This window comes from Choloepus didactylus, chromosome 19 (assembly GCF_015220235.1).
Source record: "Choloepus didactylus isolate mChoDid1 chromosome 19, mChoDid1.pri, whole genome shotgun sequence".
Lineage (NCBI taxonomy): Eukaryota > Metazoa > Chordata > Mammalia > Pilosa > Megalonychidae > Choloepus > Choloepus didactylus.
In genome coordinates, this window is record NC_051325.1 from 61831910 (window position 1) to 61859833 (window position 27924).

Sequence of the window (27924 nt, forward strand, 5' to 3'; positions counted from 1 at the left end):
GCCGCCAGTGGCCTTCCGGCAGCTGTCCCGGCCCCCACCCGCCCCCGCCCATGGCTGTCCCCTGCGCACCGCCGGTCCCGGGCTCCCGGCTGGCTGCCCCCGCGCATGGGAGGCGGACCCCCGGTGCGCCCCGGGTTCAAAGGCCCCGCGCGGCCAGCTCCAGCCCCTCCGGGGGGCGGGGAGGCGAGGGGGGTGGCGCGGGAGCCAGAAAAAGCCGGAGCCCACAGCGGCCGGCCCTGCGCGGGGCTGGGCAGCCGGAGCCGGGACGCAGCGAGCGGCGGCCGCGGACCCCACGGCTGCAGGGCGAGGCCAGCCGTGCCCCGCGGCCCCAGGCGCCCGTCCTTCTGGCCCGGTGCTCCCGCACCCAATCGGGGTTCATGGAGCTGGGGCTGTGGCTCCTTTTCGGACTCTCCGTGACCTCCGCCGCAGGTAAGCGGGCGGGGGGCGCGCCTCGCCCTGGCGCGAGCGCACACAAAAGGACCCCGGGGTAGGGGGGGCGCCCAGCCTCGGGGTACTCGGGTGAGCGCGGAGAAGGGGTGCGTTTAGGGAAGCGACCGCTTGCCCGAGCACGGCACCTCTGCAGGCGCTTGGGGCCGGCTGGGTGAGGTGGGGGGCAGGAGCAGAGTGCAGGGACTACCGATGGGATCAGGAGGTTGCAGCCCCTCGTGCCGGCTGGAGACCCCCGGCCAACTTGGTCAATGTTTCATGAAGCTGGGAACTTTTCAGAAAGTTTGCAGACTCTTCAGAAAGTTTGCAAACTCTTCAGAAAGTTTGCAAACTCTTCAGAGAGTTTGTGCAAAACGCTTGCAAAGTTTTCCAAAATGTGAAAAGAGCTTGCAAACTTTTCAGAGAGTGAAAACAGCTTGCAAGTTTTCAGAAACTGCACATAGCTTGGATACTTTATGGAAAGTGCAACGAGCTTGCAAACTTCTCAGAAAGTTTGGTCCCCCAGTCCCCCTGTGGAGGTTTTTGGGGAAGTGGGGGTTGGGTGACATACTCAAGAGCCCCTCAATCTGCCTCCTGCAGGATCCGGGCCTCGCCCCCAGTCTGGGGATGCTGGCGGGAGCGCTGTATCCTGGAGCCCTGCTGCAGCCAGCCCTGAGGGGGACGGGGAGGAGACGGTGGCCACCATGGTGCAGGGTCCGGGCCCCGGAAGCCTTGGGCAGGGGCAGGAGCAGGGAACAGGTCAGTCTGGGGAGCAGACGGCTGAGAAGGGCCCTGCCCGCCACCGTGCCAGGCGCTGCACGTGCTTCACCTATAAGGACAAGGAGTGCGTCTACTACTGCCACCTGGACATCATCTGGATCAACACTCCCGAGTGAGTGGGCCCTGGGGGTGGGTGCGAGGGCAGGACTTGGGCCGGGGGAGGCCCACATCCTCACACTCCGGGAGGACCCCTTGCCACCCCAGAGCCTGCCCTGGAACAGCCCGTGTCCTTCCTGGGGTGGCCGCCAGCACAGGTCCAGCCTGCTGGCCCGGCGTGTGACCCCCATCCCAGGAGAAACTCAATACCCGACTTTCAGATCCGGAGAAGGGGGAGCCCCGCCCCCGAGTGAAATGAGCTGGCGAGAGGGATTAGACACCCGAGAAGCCCCTCGGAGCCGTCCCTCCTCCCAGCCCCGCAAGGCTCCGAGGAGTTTAAAATTCCTTGAAAGCAGCTTGCCCTCTAGAGTGCAGGGGTGGGCTAGGCAGGAGTGAAATTCCACCTGGGCCAGGCTCCGGTGGTCCCCAGGGCCTTTCAGGGCGGGAAGTCAGGGCCAAGTCCTGCCACCGGCCGGCTGGGGTCTCCCCTTCCCCTCCAGCTGTTGGGAAGTTCCTTGCTGGAGGTCCTAGACGTCACCCTCTTGAGTTAGTCTTGGGGTCTGCCCTGCTCTGAAGTCAGCCCCCTTCCCCGGGCATGGCTCTCTGCCATGGGAACACTTGACAGCTCCCCCCACGCACTTGCTGGGTGTGCAGGAGCCCCCCCCCCCCCCACAGAGACCCCATCTTTCCCGCAGTAAAGTGGACTTGCCCTTGCTCTGGTCACCTTCTCCTGGACCAGACATCTGCGCCTTCTGATTCCACTCAGAGGCTTGGCACACTCGGGGTCCCTCGGGCTCTTAGAGAGGAGCTGGAGCAGGTTGTGGGTGCGGACCCTCGCCCGAAGGGCAGCCCTGGGCTCTGTGCCCGTGGTCCCCTGCAGCCTCAGGCTCGTTAACCTCTGAGCACTCTGGGAGCGAGTGCTGATGGGGTTCGATTGCCCATCTTGTTTCACGGACACCTCAAGAATGAAATGAAAAGGAGGGATTGAAGGTCTTTCAAACCAGGTGACAATTCCTGTGCACATCAGGAAATGTCTGGAAAGTCACCCCATTATGCTAGGGCTGGCAGTGTCCAGGGCCCCTGCATGGAAGGGCCGGGATGTGATTTAATGATCCCTCGTAGCTGTCTGGAAAGTCTTAATCCTTTTTGAACCAGGGACTCTGCACTTGCATTTTCCCTGGGCCCCACAAATTAGGCAGCCGATGCCCGTAGCAGAAGGATCCTGCCTGGGCTGTGCGCAACTGGGTTCCCCCCAGACGGCCACAGCAGGCGGGCCGGGCGTCCCTCCCTGATTCCTTCCTTTTATGGTTCCGCGTGTGGGATAACGTGGTGTGTGTGGTGGTGGTGGGGGGACGATCAACGATTGCCTTCCATTCTCGGACAGTCATCAGGGTCACCTTTTATTCTAGCCCCCATCACCCTGACACTTGTCTTTTCTCTCTGCTCTCCCTCCTTTCTGGTCCCACCGGGTTGGCCTCAAGAGCTTATTACATTGGGCCGTCAACACCGGGCCGAGCCCTTGCCTTGGCTAGGATCCCAACCTGTGGATCTAGAAGGAGAAAGAAGAAAGCCAATTGAATTAGGGGCAGAGAACAGAGGGTGGGAGGAAGGGGAGGATTTGGAGACCACCCCAGTTCTTCACCAGTCCCCCAAGCCTCTGAGCATTGGCTGGGGAGGAAGCAATTACTTGAAACAAGGCTGAGAGGCTAGAAAACGCCTGCCATCTGTTTGAAATCCTGCTACATAATTTTGACTTGTCTTTTGTGGCCTGAAGTGAAGGTGTGGAGTTTTGACTTTTTCCAGGACAGCCAACTTGATAACTTTTTCCCCCAAAGTTTGATTTACTTCTTCCTCTTTTCTTCAGTCTTGATTAATTTTAAACACAAGGAGAGGATTAAATATGGTGTTTGTGAGTCCTGTGCACTACTCAAGAAACAAAAATGACAATTGCCAGACTTGAACTTCTTGAAATTAGACAAGCTAAGTAATTTTTGGAAGGAAGTTTTTTCCTGAATGATCTTTCTTTCTTTCTCCTTCTCTCCCTTCCTTCCTCTTTCCCATCTTCCCCTCCTTCTTTCCTTCCTTCCTTTTTGACACTCTATTGATAAGCAGATATATCCATTTGCAACCTTTAAAATATCTTGCACTAAATTGCAATTTAAGAAAGCAGGTCAAGGGACAAGGGCTGTGAGCCACCGGAGAAAAGGCGGGATCTGGAAAGTTACTGAATTCAGCTAAAGGGACAAAGGAAGGGCGTGGTGAGGTCTTTCCCAGAGTTTCCACTGGGCCCCTGGTCCTGGGGGACCAGCTGCAGCCCCCCTCTTGAGTGTCTCCACCTCTCCCTCAGCAGCTGCTCCCTCTTCTTTGGCAGACCTTCTGCTCTCTCTTTTGAAACTGCTCCATGATGCCATTCGCTGCTCATCCCTGCTGGGCTGCTCTGAGAACCCGGCAGAGCCAGGATCCTCCATGCCCAAAATGAGGGTCTTGGACTTCAGATGGGAGTTGGCTCTTGATGTCCTTCACCTCATGGACCACTCCATCTCATGGAGAATCAAGAACCCTCCTTTATCTTTGAAGGACATTTGCAGGTTTGGAGGTGTCCCATGAGAGCTGACACCATCAGGCTAGGTTTCAGGACCTCAGGTGTGGCAGGAGCACTATTGGGTCCCACCCAACACCCGTTTTGCATCAAGACTCAAGACACTAGTTACTCTCTGAGGTATCTTCTGGCTATGGATACAAGATCTGAGCTCTCCAGTTCTCCCACATTCTCCCATGTGCTTGGTCCTCTCCGACCCTAGCTTGGACACCCCTATCTGCCAGCACCCGGTAGGTAGTGGACACCCAATGAGTCCTGCTGGTTGAATTTCGGGTAAGTCCTGCTGCCTGGTCATCCTTCCTCTCCTGGGCTGTTGCGGTTCCAGGATGTGATGCCTTCCCCACACCCGGGGCTGCTTCTCTCAGGACGTGTTGGTGCTTCCGCAGGTGTGGGTGGGACCATGGACCTTTCTGCGGGATTTTGCCCATAATTTTCACTGCATCCTCCAAATGTCCCCTGGAAGCCGCACTTCCTGCCTCTACAGAGGTGGCTGAAATCGCAAATAATTGATGCGGTACTGTGATTTTCATAAGATTTCTCTGGGCCATGTTGGGCTGCACCAACCCTCCATCATCCCCCAAAAAGCCTACCACTGCCAACAAAAACAAAAACAAAATCCCGGATCAGAGAAAAACACATCCCATCTTATAGTCATGAAAAATTTGCCAGAAATAAGACAGCAAGAGGAGAGGAGAAGAAGTGAACAAGAAGTTCTCTTGTTTTTGTACTCGTACCCTTTGGGGCTACTTTCTGTGAGGGTACTTAAAAAAACCCTGCGTGTCTGAGGAGGTCTTTGGGGATATGGGCTCCAACTGTATCTCCCGCGGGCCAGCCCTTCTGAGCCCTCCACCGCACACCTGGTACAAGAGCAAAAGCCAGTTCTTCAAATGGTCAACTTAACCACAGGATGCCCAGCGAAGAGCCCGAGGGAGGCATCGTGTTCCTGTGATGGCGACTGTGTTTTCCAAACAAAACACAGACGCATGGGCTGACAAGTAGGAATGTGTTTATGAAAAGAGTGGGGCAGTGTTTGAAACCCTGGTCGTGGTGGAAAAATCTGGGATCTGCAATCCCCCACTGATGGGGGTTGATGCCAGAGCCTGGGAGCTCAGCTTTGCCTTGTCGCCCTAAGTCTTCTCGTGAGCCGGAGGTGAGCCATCACCTGTCTGCACCCCCTTTGTAAAACAAAGCTCTCAGACCGACTCCAGGATGCTGACCTGCAGTTGTCCCCCAGCCCCAAGGGCCTGGCTGCCTCCTAACAAGATGGCGGACGTGGCGGCCAGGTCCCCAGCGCATGCCACGCTGACTTCATCCGGCAAGCGTGACATTTGTTTTGCATTCTTTTCTCCCCGAAGAAGTAAGGAGTCAAAATAATAATAATGATTAACAAAACATTTAAACTTTTATTTTAAAGAATTCCGCTGCCAAAAGGCAGTATGACAGCAGATTCTGGCTTTGCCTTTTGTGTTGTTCAAGAGAGACATTTTAGCACGTCTTCAAGAAAAGGAAGGGACGTTCTGAATTTCAAAACATCCCAGTGGTGTGGTTGCCTCCCAGTCACAGGGGGCAAGTGGGGCACCCACCATGTGATTTCAGGGACCCCAATAAAAGTCTCCCTGACCGGCGAGCCAGGGCTGGAAGTACCATCCTTGGACATGTGGCTCTTGAGGACAGGGGGACAGAGGGTTCATGAACGACGATGCTAATGATGGTGATGGTGATGCAGGTCATGGTGGTGCTAATTCATGCCAACAATACGTTTTGTCCGACAGCCCTGTTTCTTGGGGACTGTTCTCCTCTATTTTACAGGTGGAGGCAGAGCCTGCGGAGGTGGAGGCACCTGCCCAAGGTTATGGAGCTTGTAGGTGGGGAGCTGGCTCTCCCGTCCTGGCAGTCTGGCCCTGAAACCTGCAGAGTCAGCCCCTCCGCTGTGCGTTTTCTGAGATCATTCTCGCCTTCTCTGCTGTCTTAGGTGACTCCTGCATTCATTCATTCAACACGCTTTCACTGAGTGCCTCCTCTGAGCCAGCACCGGGCTGGGCTCTGGCCACTCGATGGTGGGTAGAAGACAAGGTGCCCGTCTGCAACTGACTCAGGGTGGTTTTGTTCTTTTGGGTAGTGGTGGGTCATGTGTAGAATTCCAAGTAGTAACATGCTTGTCCCTTTGAACAACTTTTTATAGAAATAAATTAACACAGGGGGAACAGCCCAGATCTTTGGTTCGCCCCGTGTCCAACATTTTATCCTGGAATGTGTAGTGTAGGCTCACTGAGGAGCGTGTGACCTCTCTTTTAGCTTTTGAAGACCCTTGGTGGTCTCGGTCAACAAGAGGGGCCTGCTCGGGGTGTGCTGTTGCATAAGGGGGGCCTGGAAGGTCTGCTCCCAGATGTCGAGGACCCTGGGATCTAAGGGCTGTGTGTCTGAGGGAGGGGGCAGATTTTCTCTCTTCAAGGCTGCAGGTCCCCAAGCCCCATGCCATCTTCTTGCTGCTTAGTGTGGTAATCAAGGCCGGGCACAGACAGGAGTCGGGTCTGCTCCAGTCCACCTGCTTACAGAGAATCCGGTCCAGACTCCTGGCATTTAGGGAGAAAATGGCCCTGGGCCACTCCAACCGAATTTCTCCCCAGAGGAGGGACAGCAGCTGGGGCTGGAATCCTGTGTCCGCCCTGGAGGCAGTGCCCCCTCTCCGAGCCTCCGTCATCTCTTCCGTGAAGTGGGGAAAGTGGTAAAACCCAGAGAATGAAGTTGTCACAAGGATGACACAGAAGAAAGTACAGGGGAAGTACTAGTAAACACTCATTCCTTGGAGATATGACCCCAGAGATAACTGTAACCTCCAGCAACCCTTCCGGGCTGGAGAGCCCCTCCTGCCATTGCTCCTCAAGTCTGTCTCCTTGGGACATTCAACCCTTGGCCTCCCTCAGCCTCCTGGAGCCCGTTGGAGCAGCCTGCATCCTCGGGTGCGCTCCAGTCCTTCAGATATTTGATGACACTTGAGGCTTGGTGGGTAATCGGGTCGCTTTCGATTAGTGATTAGCGATTAGCGATTAGCGTAGGGTTCGCAGTCCCTGGGAAAGTTATGCCTGCCCATCCCTTTGTTGCTGATAAGCCACTTGATAAAGTCGCAATGGTGGCCAAAGGTTGTTTCCAGGCTGCAGGAGATTCGGCCCCTCCCCTCCTGCCCCTCCTTGCTTGTTTTCTGTTGCTTCCCTGGCAGGTGATTGGTGCCTCATTGGAATGTTTGGGTTCTCTGAAGGTGCTGGCCTGGGCCACCCTCTCCTGGGTCTGGCATTTCGGGATGATTTGAATGACCTGACACCCCTTTGGAAATCTTATGGTCTTACAGGGTGAGTCCCGCAGAGAAAACACGATGCATCGCAATTTGTGTCCTGGAGACCCCAGGAGACCCCAGGACCCTCCTTTCCAATCTCACCAACCACTGGCACAACCCTGGGGAATCCTGAGGAAATTGGCTTAAGAGAAAGAATTCCGTGATATGCTTTGGAGAAAGACATTAAAAAAAACCGTGATGGACAGAGGAAAATTTAGGTTGAACTTGGTTCTGGTTGATCATGGTTTTATTCTATGTTATGAGATGTTTTTCCTCCCCCTTGACCATTTCCATCTTCTCCTTGGAAATCAATTGCACTTTTGAATCCCAGTTGTGAGTTCGATTAGTGTATTTCTTAGAAGATTGCATAGCAAACTACTCCTTTAAAATTCTAGGGCCTTGGAGCTGAATTTCAGTTTGTGAGCAAGGTTGGCTCACAGAAGGTGACCTTTCTCTTGGGTCCGTGAGGACGGAAAGCCCCCTTTCCTGTCCCCAGCACCGCCGTCACTGCACGTAGGAATGGAGATGTCCCAGGAGCACAGCTGATCCCGACTTGTTGAGAGATTGGTGGCTTGAGCCTGGGAGGGAGTTTGATTTGTAGCAAGAAACTTGGTCAAAGAAGGTCGTGCCCCGGCCCGACCCCGGAGGGAGAATCTGAATTTCTGCTAGATGAAAGGGATATTGACGCTCGGAGCACAGCCCTAAATCTGAAGGCAGATGAAAGACGCTGACATTTCTAGTGTGGTTTATTCCTGCAAGAATTTAAAACAAAGGAAGCCGGGAAGCAAACGGTGCTTTCCTTTAGAAGGCTCCACGGTGGCAGCTGGAGCTCGGCACTGCTTTCTAATTCCTGCCCCGGGTCCTGCGTGGGATCCGTGGCCTTTCCACAGGTCCAGTGGGGAGCCCATCTCGTACCTCCCGATAGCACTGCTCCACCGCCGTTCAGCTTACCTACAAAAGAAAGGGACTGGCTCTCTTCAACCTGAGAAAATGACCTGCACTCGCGCTCCATCATGTTTCAGCTGAAAACGAAGAGCTCCTCAAAATGGTAAACACACCCGCATAGACGCATGTGTTTCCCCCCACGTGGATGTAGGAACTGATTTTACTTAAAAGGAAAATGAATCCAGAGAATGGGGAGAGTGTGGTGAGCAGATGACCCCAGACTTTGGAGAAGCCACGTGTGCAGATGTCGTTTGGGGTGGCATTCCATCCTTGCTATCCCGCCAGGCCTCTCGGGAATAGGCAAACTAGACGAGGAGTTCTGTTTTCTTTCTCATCTGCCCCAGCTCAGAGTTTCTGGAGAACCAAGACATCTGGAGAATTTGGCCCCTTTCAAAGGCCTTGAGAAGCTGGAGGCTCCATAACAGTAATTCCAGAACCGGGCAGCCCGGGAGCTCTGTACCCTGGCCCAGTGATTAAAAAACAGAAACAAATTCATTCTATAGGAGTCCATGAGAAAGGCACAGAAACATGCCTGGCCCAGGTGACATGGCTCTTTCTTGCTCTGCAATTGGATGTGACCCACTGCTGAACTTTTTCATCCTGCAGCTTGGGGAGGGCAAAATAGCTTTGCCAAAAGTCCGAAGCAAGTCAACAAGAAAGCAGAGGTGTGTATATCTTCTGGATTTTTATGACTCTGACTTCCGCAGACTTCTTTGCAAAATTTAAGGCAGTGCCAAGAAACTCAGTAGTGAAGATAAACAAAATGTAATGCAATAGTTTCAGAAAATCAAAATCAATGCAAAAAAATCAGAATGAACAAAATCTCAACATTTTTAATGAAGACAAGCTCCGACTCTGCATGCAGTGACTTACCACCCTCCCCTCACCCTAATCTTGGTCCCCAGTTTCTTGTTTGAGGGTAAAACTGTATCTCTAGTAGGGAGTCAAGTGTTCTTAGTTGGAGGTAAATGATAATTCCACAGGAGCTACCAGAGGACGTTACACAAGGACACAATTAAATTAGGAGAAAAATGAGAGTACTCTTATCTTTGTTGTGATGGTGCGTTAAGTCTCTGTTCTCCAGGATCTACTTCATCTCTAAAGTGGAATCTCCTGAAAATGATTAAGGGTATCTTCTAGCTGCCTTCTGCAGATTATTTAAAGGGATACACCAAGGCATCAGCATTTCCTTTATCCCTCTACAAATACCCCCAATCTTTAAAAAAAGCCTGCTCCTGTTTTAGCCCTTCTGTTTCCACTGCTGGGAACTATTTTGAGCCACATCTGTCTGCAGCTTTGCATAAAGTTATAATGAGGCCATGCCCGACAAACGTGCTTTCCAGTGCCTGTGCTCGCCCTGGAATCTGTCAGAGTCAGTGGGAGACGGGAGAGAAACCCTAGCCTAGCTCCTCTGATCGCATTTGTGCTGTACCAGATGGGGGAGGAAACCAGCTAATCTGCAGGCTTCGGTAGATGGTTTCATTCCTTGCACGTCAGAGGAGTTTGTGTCCCTAATTTTTTTTTTTTTTTTTAGCCATAACTCTTGAAAATCCCACACTAAAAAACAAAAAATAGAAGCATTTTTCTGCTGTTGTCCTTTTGTTTGGCCTCCAAAGCTCTTTAAGTGCAGGTGTGCCTGTTTTGGGGTGGGGTTGGGGCTACATATCTGTGTTCTAGTGAGCTGATGGGATGATGAATTCTGTGGCTTTGAGGTTATTTTTAGGCTCAGTTATATGGTAATAGGACAACATAAGAGTGAAGACACTTTAGGCTCAATCTTTCTAAATACGGCTGGTGAGCTACTGGGAACCTCTTAGCTTAGTTTGAGTTCATTTGTGGTTTTGTTGTTGGAGTGGACATCTAGGGACTGCACCTCCAGTGATTGTACTGTTGGAGATGCTCAAAGGCCGGGGGTGGGGGGGCATTGGAGGATCACTAGGTAGAATTTGGAGCTGGACCAGAGATGCAGCAGCCCTTTCATTTCTCCAGCCCAGGGAAGGCGCTCACTTGTGGTCAATTTGGACCAGAAACCTGGGTCTCTTGGCCACCAGCCTAGGGGGGTCTCCAATTTCACCTCTGATGATCCACCCACACATGACACCTGGTTTCCCCATTATGTTGCTAATGTGGCTGCAGGAATTTTTATCAAGACGTATTTCCTCCACTTGAAGTCATCTAGAGATTGTATTCTTTCTAGGATAAGCCCTCAAAGATGCACTGATTGGATGACAAAAGAAGTAGAAACCCATGAAATCCGCCAAGAGTCTATGCATCTGGGAGGTGGGGTCTGGCCTAGAAGTAATGACTAATTTAGACCTCATTCATTCATTCACTCATTCATTCAACAGATATTTATTGAGCACCCACTCTGAGCCAGACTCTGTACTAGCTGCCCGGGGTGCAAGGGGTGAAAGAAGCAGACAAAAGTGCTTCCAGCTGAACAAAGCCCTCTTGTTGTGCCCAGGGCAGCATGCCAAGGCCAGACCCTGTCTCTTAAATGAGATCAGAAAGAAGCCAAATCTGCAATACAGACAAAGAAATGGGCCTGCTTCTTGGGTGTCGTTGGTGGGGGTCTGTGCTCAACATTCCCTTTGAAAATGTATAGGATGCTACTAAAATTCTCAAACAACAAAGTCCTGGAGAAAACTAAAGGTTTTGGGGGGATGGGGAGGGGCAGGGGACATCTTAAAGTAATAGACAACTAACCAACAGTACATTCCTCATTGCTGTTGATATTTCCAGATACTCTGAAAAATCAGTTGACTGTTTCTGAGGGCCACATGAGGGAGACTTTCTGCCATTGGTTCCTCCCACTTTAAGACATGAGGATTTTCTGCAGCAGAAGAAATGCTACAAACCAAAAATTGCCAGTTCCCAATTATATTGTTTGGGAGACAAGAGGTTGTGTAATATTCTTTAGAAACAAAAAGTGTGTGCATTGCTTTCTGCTTACGTAACACGGTCATTGGGGACCTGTATTTTCTGACCTGTTTTCTTTCCTGGAGGTTGAGAGGATACCCTATGGATTGCCTTGTGTGAGGCCTGGCCCCATTTGATGAGTGGAAAAAGAGTAAGTTTGCTAGAGGATAAGACTTCTTAAGTGGTCCACAGAATGTCCAGGGGCTGGGCTCTGCATATCTTAGAGTGGAGAATGCACCTCCACCTGCCGGACGTGCCGTCCAAGCTTAACATTTCACAGTGGGCACACCTGGGAAGAAAAGGCCTGAGCCAGTTTCGTTTGTTGGGTTCTGTCCTGATTCTGAAAACACTCGTTTGTTCTTCATTGCAATGAGGAAAATCTCTACTTTTGCCCGACCACCAGGTCTTCCGGTTAAACAGAGACGATAATGGTTGACTCAATGTCATGAGAATGAGGTCCTGGATCAGTTAGGGATCCCTGGATGCAAGCAACAGAAGCCTACTCTAGTTAATTCTGCCTGAAAGGAGTTTTGGGGTGGATATAGGATTAACTAACTTCTTGCAGCCTGAAAGGCTAGAAAGCAGAAGTCCCAGGACAGCGCTGGGGACCAGGGGGATAATCTAACAGGTAAAGCAGGATGTAGCCACGTGGCAAATAGCAACTCCAGAGTATTTTCAGATCTTGAGTTGCACCCCACAAGGGTCTTGGGGGAGAGAGAGAGAGCTTGAGTGGCCCAGCTTGGGTCATTTGACCCGTCCTTGGGCAGGGAAAATGAGGCACGGTGATTGAAAACCTCACCAGGTTGTCACATAAGGGGGAGGGATACTTATGTGAGGGATATAAAGGAAACAGTGCTGTTAACTGTGGATGAAGGGAGACTGGATACTAGCGGCAAAGACTACCAGTGTTCACCCCGGGCTCTGGAGAATTCTCTTCTTTTGAGTCCTTTGAGAGCAGGGCCTGCTGCTCTTGAGCTTGTTTTCCCCATCCCTCCTTGCTTTGCAGATAGCAGGGGTCCACAAGATTATTGCAAAAGTGAATGGGTACTTTCATAGACCTTTGAATATTCAGGCACTGGCTGTAGTTATTTCATACTGAATTACAAGTTAATGCAAAGTTCTTACCTGGCACTTCTTCCTGTGTAAGGTCACAGCAATAGTAAATGAAGGTGATCGGCACTTTCCTCCTTGCCTGACGAGATGTTTCTTCAGCCAGGAGAGTGGGTGAATGATGACGTCTAAGGACGGAATGTCATAAGGTCTGAAATTGAGCCATGGTTTGAAAGCACGTTTAGAGTCTAGAAGTTGTTTCTCTGGGGAGTGTAGGAGACGATATCTGATGACCACTGGTGCCTGGCAGCTGGGGGTGGCCTCCTGACTCTCTGCTAGTGGGAAACAGGTGTTTCTCCTCAGCAAAGTCATGCTTCTGTACATATGTCCCCTGGGCTCAAATGCGACACAGGCATGCCCTGAAGATGTGGTGGCTGTGTCTGTATTACGCCTGTGTTACCTTTACTTTCCCATTCCAGAAGGAATGTGAACTGACAGAGTTAGGTCAACTTGACATGTATTCTGATTGTGAAGTGCATGTATTCTGTTTGTTGGGGAGACCCTCAGCCAGACCTTGTTTAAAAAAAAATACCATATATGCCAGTTTGTATATATTATGTCCCCCAGAAAAAGCCATATTCTAATGCATTTTTGTAGGGGCAGACGTATTAGTGTTGATTAAGTTGGAACCTTTGGATTAGGTCACATGGAGATGTGACCCACCCAACTGTAGGTGATAACTCTGATTAGATAATTGCCATGGAGTTGTGGCCCTGCCCATTCAGCGTGGGCCTTGATTAGTTCACTGGAGCAATATATAAGCTCAGACAGAAGGAGCTCACAGCTAGCTGCAGCTGAGAGACACATTTTGAAGATGGCCGTTGGAAGCTGACACTGACATTTTGGAGAACATCATTTTGAAACACAACCTGGGAGCAAGCAGACGCCAGCCACGTGCCTTCCCAGCTAACAGAGGTTTTCCGGATGCCAATGGCCTTTCTCCAGTGAAGGTACCCTTTGTTGATGCCTTACCTTGGACATTTTATGACCTTAAGCTGTAACTTTGTAACCAAATAAACCCCCTTTATAAAAGCTAATCTATTTCTGGTATTTTGCATAAAGCACAGTAGCAAACCGGAACATCTTATTTATCAAGTGAGAAATAGTATCAAGCCTTAATTTTGCCACTGTGTCATGTGGCCTATCTGGTTTTGCTTTATGGGACAAACCACTAGACTAAGGTTGTAAACTCAGATGCCCATGAGGGAAAGTCAGGTAACAAAAATGAACTAAGACGGGCAGGCGAAAACTATTGGGTATAGTGGAAACTGGGCAAAATGGAGTGTGTATGTCCGGTCCAAAGGAGCCATTACTCAGTTCCAGCTGATGGCTGCCATGTGGGAATGCAGGCATTGGCGTATCTCCCAGTTAGTCAAGACAAGCTGGAAATCAGGGTGTTTGTGTGAAACTTCCAGATTAAAACCAAACCAAACCAAAACAGAATTCTGTGGGCCGGATGAAGCCCACAAGATGCCAGCTTGCAAACCTTGCAAAGATTAAAACTTTGTATGTACAGGGACCTTGTGTGTCTTGTTCATGGATGTTTCCCCATGGTCCAGCTCAGGAGCTGCACATTGACATGCCTTTAGCAAATATTTATTGAATGCTGTTCAGTGCGGGGGGAATGAAAACTGGGATTTTGAGGGCATGACGGTTTGATACATTTTTCTGAGGATTTAGAATAGGGTCAGCAAAGCCCCTTTTTCCATTTCCTGGTCTGCCTTTTTGGATGCCTGGGCCTCTCCTCTAAACTTTCAGGTTGAAGCCAGTTTCCTGATCAGAAAGATGGAGAGCATTAATTCCTCTTTGAAAAGGCAGCACTGAACTTAAAAACAGAATATGCTTGAAAAGTCAGCTTTTCTTCTTTACAGACTGCTTGTAGAGAGAAATAGCGTATTTTCTGTGTGATGCTGAAGATGAAGAATGAACAAGGGAGATTTGGGAGTTCAGTGTTTAATAACATTTGCATATGACATTTGAACCTATTTTAGGAAACTGCTATGACTAAGACTGGCGTCATCACTGATCAAGCAGTGGGTGTGATGGTAGCACAACATTGTGAATGTAATTAACAGTACTGAGTTATGCATTTGAATGTGATTAAAAGGGGGAAATTTTATGTTGTATATATGTTACTGGCATAAAAATTTGAAAAAAAAATCCAGGGAACTGTACAGCACAGTGAACACTAAGTTAAACCATAGCCTGTAGTTAACAGTACAACTATAAAAATGTGCTGTCATCAATTGTAACGAACGTGCCACACCAATACAAAGTGTTAACAATCAGGTGGTATATTTGAACCCTGAATTTTATGCATGATTGTTCTGTAAACCCACAACTTCTCTAACAATAACAAAAGAAAAAAGAAAAAAAATAATGGATGTTCTGAGTGTATGAGTTGAGGGACAATTTAACACACAAACACACACACCAGTAGACATTGCATATATATATGGTTATACTTGAGACCTATTTTGCTTTTTCTAAGAGTATTTAGACTTGGTCTGCTTCTCTTTTGTATGGAGTTCTGTGTCATAATTGAAACATTAACAGACAATAATATTATCTACTTTTATAACAAATTGCATTCTCTGAACCCCATCATAGAACAGTGGACTAAAATAATTGTTTGTCAGCCAATATAACTTCATTTTCCTGGTTCTACTCTTTGGTCTTTTCTGTTCACCATTTAGGAAACAGCAAATGGCAAAGGACAGTGATACAACTGATACAAGTGTTAATTGGGCAGTGTTGAAGGATGGATTGGTCAAAATGAGAAGTGGAGAAGAGTGGTGCCGCTGGGCAGTGGCGCTCTGATTCCTTATCAGTCTCTTGTTGCTTAGTCACACATCTCAAATGCAGGCCTGGTAGACGGGGATTTTTCTACTGGATACAACTTACTTGTCTTCCCAGACCAAATCAATAACAATAGTAGCTAACATTAAATTAGTACCACTTTTTGCTGAATATTTCTATGCAGTGTGTCATTCTGTCCACCCAACCCCTTTTGTAGATCAGGAAACTGTAGAGAAGGTAGAGTGGTTGTAACGTAAGTGCTTTACAACAGAATAATGAAATTACCAGCTAATCTTTCTCTGCACTGACCTATTATTTTTTACGTACCTATAAATTCTGGCTTGTAATTTTTCATTATCTGTTTTCATACCTCACTAGCAAGGGAACTCCTGAGGGTGGGAACAGGCATACGATTTTCTGTCTGCCTATCGCATGTAATAGAACACCAGGTACACAGGGGATGCTTGACATATGTTTGAGATTCTCTGTCATGTTTTTTATGGTTATTGAACTCTTTAGGTTGGAAAGCATCTGGTCTTGCTGAATTAGGTGTTCAGGATCTTGGAATTCCTTCCCCAAATGTCCCCAAGCCTGCTTCCAGGGCCCGTGAAGATGCCTTCCAGGGTCTATCATCCAGGGACAGACTGAGCCTCCAGGTGCATATCCCAAGGCCAGGGCCATGGCTGAGAGGCAGCTGCTTGCAAACTGGGTGCTGGATGGGCTCAGAGGCATCAGCTGGGGCCTCCACAGGGGTTGCAGGATGGAGGTACTGAAGGAGTCCAAGAATTTTAAAAACCAGACTTGGATTTCTAGGGTGTTTTGAAGCTTTAATTGTCTGAGTAGGAGGGTGGAACTATTTTATGCAAACGCTTATCAACTTGATTTGAAACTTTTCAACTTTTAGGCCCATGGACGGTGTGCGCTCTTGGTCCAGGCCCTACCGGTGTTAGGTGTGGGCCACCACGGTCTGGATCATCGCTTCAGAATCCCCAGCTGTCCACTTCCTTCATTGCGTAGTCCCCGGAGGAGGGGATTCTCTGCCTTGGAGCTGTGGGGAAGGGGAAGGGGCTGTACTTCTCTGTAAACGTTCTTTTAAAATTGCAAGGGCTCGTTTGCATACCAGCTCTTTGCGTTTGACAGCCGGCAAAATGCTGAGCATTTCTCTATTAACAAATATTGCACTGCCTTGCTTCCCTACTTAAAACACCTTGAAGTGTTTTTGCTCATGTTGAGTGGCTCTGCATGTGCAGATGCGTAATCAGCTGACGGCAATTTCAAAATTGCAGGTCTTGCTGTTGATGGAAAAATGGGAGCGTCGTTACTCCCCCCTGTGTAATTTTCATCAAGAAATGGGGGCTGGGCTTAACGTCAACACTTAGAGATTTAATGTGACCCTATTACCAGAAAAATATACCTTTAGCCAGATCCTGCTTCAACACTGATGGTATTGTTTTGCTCCCTGACCACCCCCCCTTTTCCATGCCTGAGAAAAACTGGGGTTTTAGAAAAGAGTCAGCTGAGAACTAGGAGGGGCCCCACTTTTGTCCTCCGTTCCTACCTAGGTGGGGAGGAGACCCACCGCCATAGCCGTTTCTCAACAAACCGGGGTGTGGGGAAGCAGTGGGGAGGAGAGGGACAGGAAGGGTGAACGTCGCTAGTAAAATTCCTCAGCTCTGGCGTCCACCTCCACAGGGAGGGAGATGGGCCCCGAGCCTCAGGTCACCACGGGGTCCCCTCCTCCCACTTTGCCTTCGCCACCCCGGAAGGCTGCACGGCATGTGCTTTTCAAATTAAACTCAATTCAAGTTGATTTGATTTTGAAAATGCGTGGAGGACGTCAGGATGCCCTTGAAGCGGATGACTGGTGATGCTCCATGGGGTCCATGGAGATGCAACTGAGAACAGAACTGGCTTCAGATGCAGATCTTTGGGGAAAGCAGGAAAACCACGACTTACTGGAAAAGCAGCTCTCGGCCATGTCGGGGGTTGAATGTTGTGCCCCAGTTTGGACACCTTCCCGGTCTTGGTTGGCTTTCTGATGGGTGTGGACCCGTTGTAAATAGGATCTCGTCAAGGTGTGGCTCCAGTGGAGGTGTGGCCCCACCTGGTTCAGGCTGAGCTGTCATCCGATTCCTGGAGCCCCTTAGGAGGAGACTGAAAGTCAGGCGGAGGGGAAACCAGAAGCCGGAAGTGAAGGGAACCCAGAAGAAACAGGGGAAGAGGCTGCATGTGCATGGCCACATGATGGAAAACACAGGGAACCCCTAAGTTTTCCAGCCAGCCGGAAGGCAGCAGCCCCAGCCCCAGGAGGAAGCCAGCCTCTCTGAGCCCCTTCACTCCTGCTCTCCAGCCCGCCCGTGGCATGGTCTTTGCTTTAGCAGCTGGGAAACTAAAGCAGCCACAGAAGTTTCCCCAAGTTATTAGTAATTTGTTCCCCAAATCATGCTTCACAGTACTAATGAATTAAGCATATGCTTTTAACTTTTTTCCCACCAAATAGCTTGGCAGTCTCCAGTCTTTTGCTCTGGAGAGTGTTGTTTTGGAAACACACAGCTTCAGAAAAGATTTAAACACTTTATTGTTCCACAGGGCATCGGCACCTCCTCCCGACTCCAACCATAAATGAAATCGGTAAATAGTTTCAGCCCTTTTTTCCCTCTTCATCAGACCTTTCCCAGGGCCAGTTCTGTTCTCCGTTGCATCTCCAGGGCCACCGGGGAGCCTCTCAGAGGGCACGGCGGCTCGTCTGAGGCTTGGCTCTTTGAAGAAGCGAGATCCAGAGGTGGGGATGCTTCTCCAACGACTGTAATTGCATTTGTCTTATTCCCATTTGTGCAAACCGCAAAGCCTGAAGTGCAAACAGAAGAAATTCAGTTGAAGTCAGGGCACGGGAGTGGCCTCCAGCTGCGGGGTTAAGAAGGGGCTTCTTGGTGTGGATGGCCCAGCCGGGATGGCGGGGGAGGGTGCAGCGTGTACCAGCACCCATGTCCACCGAACCGGCCTTGTCAGGGGTCCTGGATGGGGGGAACAAAAGCCTCGGGACAGGGCGCTTGTATTTGTAATCCCTCTTAACTCTCTGCTTCCTGTGGGGCAGCAGGGCAGCCCGGGCAGGGGTTTCAGAGCCCAGGAGCAGAAGCCCGTCCCAGAGAGAGCCCAGGACCAGGGGGTCTCTGCCTGTGGTTGGGTCTTGGGGAGACGGGAAGTCCCCCATGTGGGCACAGGCGGAACCCCGAGCCCTGGTGCATGGTGGGCTCACCTCAGTGATGACTGCCCATGTGAGGAAACCTGGTCCTCACATGTGCACACATCCAGACACAGGCACAGACAGCTGCTTGCTCCCCGAGAGGTCTGGCTGCCGGGAAGACGGCCGAGATTCCATTCTGCAAAGGGGCTCCCCATCTCCCCCAGGTCCATCCCCTCCAACCATCCCCTCTGCCAAAAACACTTTCTAGCGGTTGGGGGGGGGGGGGAAGCAGGTGCCGAGCAGTTCCCCCAGAGCTGCCAAGACCCAAGGGAGTTGGGGGTTGGGGGTGGGTGCCAGTTCCTGCATCCCTGCCCTCTTGTCCCCTGGCCGTGCCGAGGCCCAGCCGTGGCTCCTGTCACCCACCGTGTGGGTGCACCTCACCAGGAGCCTGGGCACACCCATCCCCATGTGCCAGGGGGCTCTGACATCGTTCTGGGTCCTTTGCAGACGGACTGTGCCCTACGGACTGTCCAACTACAGAGGGAGCTTCCGGAGCAAGCGATCTGCGGGGCCTTCGACGTGGAGGCCTCTGCGCTGCTCCTGTGTGGACAGAGATGACAAGGCCTGCGTGCATTTCTGTGCCTGGACCTCGGGCGTCAGCAGGTATGTCCCCCATCTGGTTTCTCTCATGCATGATATTATTACCCCTCGGTGAGGCGGGGTCTGGGGCCTTCTTGAAGGAAGGTCTGGCTGCTGGTGCCGGTGCAGAGAGGCCTGGCCCAGCCCGGCCCTGGCCTCTGGGGTCCCGAGGACCCGGGCAGGCTGGGAGCCAAGTGCAGAGGGAGACGCGGGCCCTCGGCTGCTGGAGGCTGCGCGGTCACAGCGCCCCATGCTGCCTTTCAGAACGAACGTCCAGGGTGGCCTCGGCCTCACCTGGTCTCCAGGTGTACTGCTTCTGGTCTGCGTCATGCTTTGCAAACATCTGACTGTGTTGCCTACATTTAAAAATCAGAGAATTCCCCATCGGGCTGCCCCAGGCCCATGTTCCCTCCAGGCCACCATGGGCTGGGGCTGAGTGGGGATCTCTCCCGCTTCTGTGGGGCACGCCGCTCCCCTTCGGCTGCTTTTCTCATTTATCTTACTTGATAGCCCCTGGGCCTGAGTTTGAGACCCTGTAGCCCACTCCAGCTGCTTGAGAGACCTTTGTGCATCAGAGTGTGAGCGCATGAATGCACAGACCACGGGTTTGGTCCATTGTGGTGGTTCAAGTTGTAGTCACGCCATAGCTATCCCTGTGGAAGTGCCTCGCTCATCTTTCTTTGCTCTGGGCTGTGACACCTCAACCCAGGCGAGCCGAGCTGCCCCTTAGAAGGCCCTCCTGAGAGCTGGGGCCGGCCAGCCGGTGGCACTCAGCTGCTTCCCTGAGGCAGCAAAAGAAACCAACCCAGAGGGTGAGCTCTCTGCAGGGCAGAAGCGGAGAAGGGAAGCCTGGTGTGGGGTGTTTTCTCTCTTCCCCTTCTTGGCTTTGGATGTCCACTGACTGCCCGGCAGGTGGGCACACACTGTCCTCTGGTGGAAACCCTCCCACGAGCTCTCAGCCTGTGGAAAGTGTGTGTGAGGTTTGCACTACTCACTGGTGGTTGAGGAAGTCAGAGTTTGATGCAGAAGAAAACCCACCCACGTTGAAATGCTGGTTGATTCATTAAAGCCGGTTCCCAGCCCCTGGCAGGAATTCAAAGATGGCAGGAAAACCAGACAGAGGCGAGGAAGAACAGGCCAGCATTGAGGAAGGTGGAGCTGCTTTCCGTGGTGCAAGGGTCACTGAGGGTGTTTGGGGTGGCAGATGGTGTGGGAGAATGGCCGGTCTGAAGCCCATAGCTCGAGGGGGGCTGCACCCACAGGCGGCTGCAGCTTCTGGGGGGCCAGCTCTGGGGTCAAGCAGGCTGAAGCTCACACAGCACTGCCTTCTCCCAGCCCCTGGCCAGCCCACCCTGGGCCATGGGGCTGCCCCTTTGCATCCCTTACAGCTTCAGACATGTCTCCCTGGCTGGGACAAAGCCAGTCAGCCCATCTTGCAGGCTTGTCTACCCGCACCCACGTTCTCCTTTGCTCGGGTAGCACCATGTGGTGGCCCTTACAAAAAAATCCCTTCTTTCTAGCAGCTGATTCTGGACAGAGGTGAATTATAACAGCTGGGCATCAGGCTCCCCCAAGTTGCCCAATTTGCTTTATTATAATTATCCTTAACTCACTTGTCTTTTTTGTCTGCGAGATCCTGAGAGCTTCCTGCAGCCAAACTGGGCTGATTTGTCATTCTGTCAATCAGAAATCCTGGTTAAGTACTGGCCTGCACATCTGCAAGGTGGTTCTAATTTATGTTCACAACAACATCCTGGAGGTGGCTTGGGTCCCTACAGGAACTGATCAAGAAAAGATTAAACCAAGCTCAGCATATAGGAGGCCTTTCAAATTGGTGCAGATCGCGTCTCTTGGTCCCGGAGAGGAGCCTGGCAGCATCCAAAATAAAAATGGAGAAGGAAGAGGCAGAGGAACTCCGGCAGCGGGCGTGGGGGTGGGGTCCCAGCTGGTCCTACACTTTGCCTTTTCATTCTCTCTCTGCGTTCTCTCTTCCTCACTCCAAACCAGATCTCTCAGCAAGCGTGGGATTTGATTAGAACCTTCCATTGTTCCATCATTTATTCATTCCCTCATGTATTCACTCAGCAAACATCCGTTGAGTGCCTGCTGTATGCCAGGGTGTTGCTTTAGAAGCTGGGGACACAGCAGGAACAAGGCAAAGTGTCTGCCTTCGTGGAGTTTAAATAGTGGGGGAAGAAGACAGCAAACAAATACCAAAAATATGTAGAGGGAACTGCTGTGGTGGACAGTAAAGCTGGGTGGGAGAGGAAGCACTGGGGGTGGTTGTAATTTTAGAAGGAAGTGGGGTACAGGGGCAGTTTCACTGAAAAGGTGACATTGGCATAAAGACCTGTGTGGGGAGGTGTGGGGGAAGGAGATGTCAGGCAGGGGGCATAGTACATGCAAAGGCCCTGCAGGGGGCATGTTTAAGAAAAGCAAGGGGCCTGGCACAGAAGAAACCCTCTGTTGCTTTTGCTGCTGTTATTTCTATTGTCCTGTCCCACGTTGGGAAGACGAGATTGGTGGGCACAGGGTCCCTGGGAGGGAACGACACAATCCCACCACCTCCTGGGAAAGGTGGATCTCATAGGTCTTCACGAATCATGAAAGCTCCTGTTGCAAATTTTACGTGGAAAGAGAGGATAAAAAAATAATCTTTGATTGTCTGCTTTCTTGCAAGACTTGTCTTAGTAATTCCCAGGTTCTCATTCTCAGAATGGAAGGTGCCTAGCAGTTCCTAGCCTGTGATAGTCCCAAAGACGAGACAGGCCAGCTTGTAGCGTATTTGCACCTGCCCACTTGGATGGCCGGCGCTTGAATTGCCAAGAAGCACTGGCCATGAGGTTCAGCTCCAAACGGGGAACGGGCGAGAGACGGCGCAGGAGGAAGCATCAGATGCAGCCAGACCTTTCCAGCCAGGAAAGAGCTATCCATTTGGTAACGTGCCTCTTTTTCCCTTTTGCCCCCTTTCCCCAAGACAGGTTGAAGCTGAGTACCGACAAAGCAAGTCAGCTGTAGACAGCCACCGTCAGATGCTCACGCCTGGCCCTGGGCCTCACCTGCACCCCGCGGCTTATGCTCACACCCTTCCGGGAGCCCCATCAGGGAAAGCTTCTGCAGCTCCCCACTGGGGAAAGGCTTCAGCCATTGGTCCTATGTGGGTCAAGTTTCCACCTTTTTGAGGAAAAGGGATGACTTGTGCCTGGGAGAAAACCCACCCAAAGAGCCCTCACTTAATAATACACTCCCACCCCAAGAATGGTCAAATCAAAATGACACCAGTTTCCCTAACAAGTAAAATGATCCCAGATGTGCCCCAAGTCCCCATGCCTACAGCTCTGGTTTCACACAGGAAATTGCTTTTGGAGAGGAATGACAAGTTGGAAAGCCACTTACTGGCTTGTGACATGGATCCTCTTTAAGAATCAGTGGACTCCAAGCTGACTCTTTGCAAACGTAAACACATGTCTGTCTTGTAAGAGACGCAAAACGCCCATGTGGCGGGAGGGCGTGGGCACGGCAGCCAGCATAGCGTCGTGCCAGTGAGGCTCGGCGGCCTCTCCTGCAGATACGGATTGCAGCTGCACAGGAGCTTATGAGTTTGAAGCTTACTGGATTTGGATAGAAATCTACAGCTGTGCTTGGTTGCCACCAAAAGAATGCATTTCAAAAAAGAGGAGGAGGAGGAGGAAGTAGAGGAGGAGGAAACAGATATCCACATTTGCAATAAGAAAAGAAGAAAATTCCTATCTGTTGCCTTTGAACTCTGGGACATGCCCTCTGGAGCCCATTCTTGTTCAATGGACTGACTTTCGTGTCCTTTCTGGACACCCAGGCCGGGGCACGGAGGAGTCCCCAGGCCTTGTTTGCAAGAAGCTGGCTGGGAAGACAGCCCCAGCTCAAGGCTATTACGGTGAATATTTGCTTTCATGAATAAATGTCGATCTTTGGGGGATGGCTTCAGAATAAGCCATGAGCACAAACTCTTTGTAAATTATGTAAATTCCTATTTATCTATATAATTGGCAACAACTGGGAATTGTACTCCTGATGGTTCACTTTCCCTTTCAGCTGCGCTTTTGCTATCCCGCTTGTACTAGATTGTGTCAGAAAATGACTGTGCCATGTAAAGCCACGTGCTGGGGGAGGGCCCCTCGCCCCCTGGGACCCAAGGGCTGGGCGATGCGAACTGGCATTTGGGTACGTGCCGAGGTCACGATGTAGAGAAATTTAAGATGGTGAATGACGGGAGTGTTGGCCTTGACCAAATGCTAATTCCATATGAGTGTTTCATAAGTTATTGCAAGTATGAAAGTGAATATCTATCACAAGGAAATGGAATTGACTGATTTGCCAGTGGATTTTGTACAGTTTAAAGAAGTGATTATTTATTGTGAAACTATTGTCTACTTCAGCCCCTTCTTTATGTGGATCTTTTAAAAATAAAGTCACTGTGTGTATATATGTGCATGTGTGTGTCTCTCTCTGTATATACATACATACTAAAAAATATAAATATATATATATATAAAATTGTGTTCTGAATCCAAACTCACATTCCTTAGAGTTTCAATTACATTTTTAAGACCCATATGCACTGTTTGGCTCTGAGGCAAGACGAAATCTCGGAGAGAAATTCATTCATTGTGCTAACACTCAGAAAACACTAACCGTCGAATGCAGGATAAAAAAAATCCTCGAGTTTGCTCTGATTTGTGAGTTTTGCCTTGCTGCTGCTATATGCACAGTTTCACAACAACTTTTCATAGACCCCTGGAGGGGATGGGAGGGAGTTGCAGTTCCAGAAGTAGAATCCATCTAAAATCATTTATGGGTAGGAGGAGGGACGGCCTGCATGTTAAGGAAGGAGTGGGGTTTGGGGACATCTGCAGGAGATAAAACCTTCAAGGCAGTTGGGAAGAGAGCGATTTGGGGAGAGCGTTGGCTTCTTCCCCCTGGCGGCGTGCCCTATTTACGTTTAGAGCGAGGCAGAACCTTTTCTTCTGGACCCACAGCCAGCAGAAGTGCTGCAGGTAGAGGACAGACCTTTCCAGGCGCCAAAAATGAACTCTAGTCATCTTTCAGACCGGCATTTATCCTGCACTGCATTGCACCACGTGGTTTTCGAGCATCAGTGGCCAGAAGTGACCACATTTTGTTTGCTCTTCTCTTTTTCTATCAATTGCAACATTTTTAAAACTCCAAGACTTATAAATCAACAATGGGGTTGGGAATTGCTGGAGAAGAACCCTTCCTTCCTTCCTTCCTTCCTTCCTTCCTTCCTTCCTTCCTTCCGTCCAGAGAAGCAAGAATTGGGTATCATCAGAGGCAGAGGATTGGACAAAGAGAGAACAAGCTAAAATGCAGAGAAATCCAATATTCTGAGTAGGTGCTATCACTATCTAATCTGAGAAAACCCAAGAGCCTCTTGTTTAACTCATTTTGGAGAATTTTTACTTTGACAAATTGATAGATTGGGTACTAACTTATTCTGCAGATGTGAGGTAGCAAAGGGAAAGAGCTGCCTCTCTTCAAATGCAGCACTAAGAGGGGCCTGGCGTCCTTTAACCCTTCAGAGGCTGGAGACACCCAGAGGAAAGGAGAGGAAAGGCCGGTAGCCCTAGCTGCCGTGAGCATGCCCAAGGCTCCCAGACGTGGCGACCCTTCTGGAATCTAGGGTCGGCGAGGTATAGAGGGAGAGACTGTGGAGCTGCAGGTCCAGCTTCAGAATATGAGGGGCCCAGTGCAAATGCAGAGGCAGAGCCCCAGTTCAAAAAGGGTGAAGAATCCTGCAATGGCGCCAGCAGAGCCTCATAGCCTGGGCCCTTCAGAGTGCGGGGCCCTGTGTCACCGCCCGGATTCCCGCCCGAAGCCACCCTGGTGGGGCGATGCCCGTGAGCAGCATGGAGCCCAGGCAGGGGCCGTCTTGTCTGGAGATGGAGCTCTGCCCCCCGTGCATGGAGGGAGGTGACCCTTAACTCTCGTCCCCTCTATTGCCTCACTTATAAAATGGACACCATGACCCTGGCCCTGCCTCCCTCGTTGCATTATTAGGAAGTCGGAGTGAATGAAGTGATACATGTGGACAACTTTTTAAATCTGAAGCTCATGCAAGGCATGATAAAGGCTTCAAGGCAGTGAGTTTGCCTGCAGCTAGGAACCAACTCGTTTTCTTTCTTTCTTCCATTTTTTTTTAAACTAAAAGTTTCTCATGGAAGCACATCTTTGAATTTAGAATGTACCTCAGAGTAATAGAATTTGATTCATAGAAATTGTCAGGATAGTTAAGATCTGCCCTCCCCCCTGCCCCCTGCCAAGACATGTATTCTCCAAATCCCCAAATTCTTGTATGTGAGTTCTTAAGCATCTTAAAGCCAGAGCATATCGAATTACCTGTTACTCAGACAGTTATAAATCCACCTGGGTCCTTCCATCACTGAATAAGTGATTTCTTTTTTCTTTGCTGGTGGGAATGCTCAGAGGTGTTGAGCTCTGGCTGGTATTTAGTGCAAGGAAATCCTAAGAATCAGTGAACTGTCGGAGGCCAGGATGCCTGAGCCACCCTTCTGCCAGATGTGGCTCATCAATCCTTCCAGCATCCCAGAGTGGTGTTCCAAGTCAGTGACAAGAGGCAGGTGACAAACGGAAGGGGCGGAGGTATTAGGGTTTCATGTCAGAGAGAAAGAACGTGGTGGGACACGGGATGGTATCCAGTGAACACGAACTTGATGCCGCCTTCTCCTCCTCTTTTCTCTTCCCCGTCCCCCTCCACCTTTCTGTGACCTGACTCCATCATGAAGTTACCTTATATGAACCCCCATTTATTGATCTAAGTGGCAACAACCAACAGGATTGAGTCTGGCCCAAGAACCAACAGCGTGTGCGGGGAGATGGCCCCATCGGATGGACGTCGGATCCTCTCACAGGCTTCCTTGTTGCTCATTTCATGAGGGCTGTTTACACTCAACAGCCTCTTCCTTATCCTCCAATCTGAACATCACCTAGCACATCTCCTTTGGCTCCTGTGTTTTGGATGTACACCATCCCCAGAAAGCAAATGGAGGTGGAGGAAAAAATCCATCTGGACGCAGAGATGAGATAAGCACCCTGCAAATAGAAGGCTATTTCTGTGTCCTCCTGGCTGAAGCAAATACCATGCAATGAGTCGGCTTAAGCCATTGGCAATTTATTGGCTCAGTTTTGAGGCTAGGAGAAATCCAAATCAAGGCATCATCAAGGTCATGCTTTCTTCCCAAAAACTGGCATCCTGGAGCCGGCTGCCGGTGATCTGTGGCCCTGGGCTCCTCTATCACTTGGCAATGCACATGGCGGCCTCTACTGGCCTCTGCTTTCTCTTCTGGGTTCCTCAGACTTTCAGCTTCCAGAAGCTCCTTTGGATGCTTTTTTCTCTCTCTGTGGTCTTCCCTATAAGGCCTTCAGTGACAGGTTTAAGACCTATCCTGGGTCACATCTTATCTGAAGTAGCCTCATCTAAAGGTCCTAATTTACACAGGTTCACACCCACAGGAATGGATTAAGTTTAAGAACATGTTTTTCTGGGGTACATGGCTCCAGATCACCACAAAGGCATTCAATAGACACTTTAGAACTCAATATATAGTGGGAGACTCAAAGCCTGGGGCCCTTCTGCCCAAAGCTGTACCCAGTTCTGCAGTTAGGGGAAGACTTCTTGGAGAAGAGTAGGAGTGAGCCAAGCCAAGCAATGTGGGAAGGGTGTCCAGGCAGTGGGAAGAGCCTGAGCGAAGGCTTGGAGGACAGGGCAGCAGGGCACTGTGTTCAGGGACTGCCAAGGAGCTGGGGACGAGTGTGGCTGCAGGTGTGAGGCTGCAGGTGTGAGGCAGGGCACAATGGGAGGAGAGCAGGTATGAGCTGAAAACGAGAGCAGTGAGAAATGCATGACCGTGTTCATGGTGCAAGGAGCAGGAGCTGAGCAACCTTTGGACCTTCTTGGCATGCCTGAAGGTGGCAGGGTTCAAACAAATGTACTCTCTAAAGCAGCTGAAAATCAAAGGCATATCTGGCTTGTCTGTGTTGAGACAGGTGTTCTGTTTTGCTGTGTTTAGACACACCTCTAGACTATGGCACCCAAAGTTGCTCCCCAACACCGTCTCTCAGAAAAGAGGAGTTGCCCTCTATTTGAGCATGTAACAAAATCTCTCAACATCCAGGGTCAGCAACCTGACAGTTTTCATCTCACCCTGGGTTGGGTCTGACACACGCAGTAGATGTCTATCAAATATATATTGAAAGAATAATTACACATGTAAATATGGGGTCCTACAGAGCAGGACCAGTAAAAATTTTCTGTAAAGGGTCAAGTAATAAACATTTTGGGGATTGTGTGCCATACGATCTCTGTCAAAACTAAACAGCCATGCACAAACAGCACATACAGGAGATTTTCCTGTATCAACCTCAGGCATTAGCCTCATGCTTTTCACAGTCGTGTGGTGTTCCATTGGATGAATGTACTACGGTCTATTCAGTAAGTACACAAATGGGCAGGGTCATGTTTCAATAAAACTTCATTTACAAAAACAGTCAGTGGGCCACATTTGGCTCACAGGCCACAGTTGGTGAACCCCTGCTGGAGAGAACTCCATGGATAATGACATTCCTGTGTCTTTATCTTTATTTTGCAATTTGTAAATGATAGTTTTTCTGGGGATAGAATTTCAGGTTGACGACTATATTCCCTCAATTCCTTGGAGATGTTACTTTGTTGCTTTTGCAATCAGTTGTTTCTGTTTAGAAATCTTCTCTAAAGCCAATCTCTCCCTCTTTGTAGGTAATTTGTCTTTTCTCTCTGGTAGCTTTATAATTTTTCTCTTTCTCCTTGATACTCTGCAGTTTCAATAAGAAATGTCTAGGCAGGGATTTCTTTTTTAAAAAAATTCATACCAGTTGGCACATGGTATGACTTTTTGATTAAAAGACTTCTCCCCTCCTCACTCCTTTTAATTTCTGGAAGACTTTTAGTTCTCTCTCCCATCATTGTCCTTCTACCATTTTCTGGCCTCCCTGGAGTGCCCATTAGTTGAATTTCACTTAAAATACATATTTTCTCCATTTCTC

The 27924-nt window shown here is 50.1% G+C and overlaps 1 protein-coding gene across 2 annotated transcripts; it reads left to right on the forward strand.

The window, feature by feature from the left end:
• Positions 1 to 84: 84 nt before the first annotated feature.
• EDN3 (endothelin 3) lies at positions 85 to 23292 on the forward strand. 2 transcript variants are annotated; one of them, XM_037811579.1, is made up of 4 exons: positions 85 to 429; positions 1027 to 1318; positions 18697 to 18852; positions 21806 to 23292. In XM_037811579.1, the coding sequence occupies exons 1-4, from the start codon at positions 378 to 380 to the stop codon at positions 22008 to 22010; spliced, it is 705 nt and encodes a 234-aa protein (XP_037667507.1). In that variant the 5' UTR covers positions 85 to 377; the 3' UTR covers positions 22011 to 23292. The 2 variants fall into 2 exon arrangements, with proteins under 2 accessions (XP_037667507.1, XP_037667508.1); XM_037811580.1 differs by having other exon boundaries at positions 21810 to 21987.
• The last annotated feature ends 4632 nt before the right edge of the window (positions 23293 to 27924 follow it).

What these genes read in the sequence shown, in the direction of transcription:
- EDN3 (XM_037811579.1), top strand. Translation starts at nt 378, where the DNA reads ATGGAGCTGGGGCTGTGGCTCCTTTTCGGACTCTCCGTGACCTCCGCC. An exon ending in CTCCGTGACCTCCGCCGCAG is followed by an intron (nt 430 to 1,026) that starts GTAAGCGGGCGG and finishes TGCCTCCTGCAG; the next exon opens with GATCCGGGCCTCGCCCCCAG. An exon ending in ATCTGGATCAACACTCCCGA is followed by an intron (nt 1,319 to 18,696) that starts GTGAGTGGGCCC and finishes GGTCCTTTGCAG; the next exon opens with ACGGACTGTGCCCTACGGAC.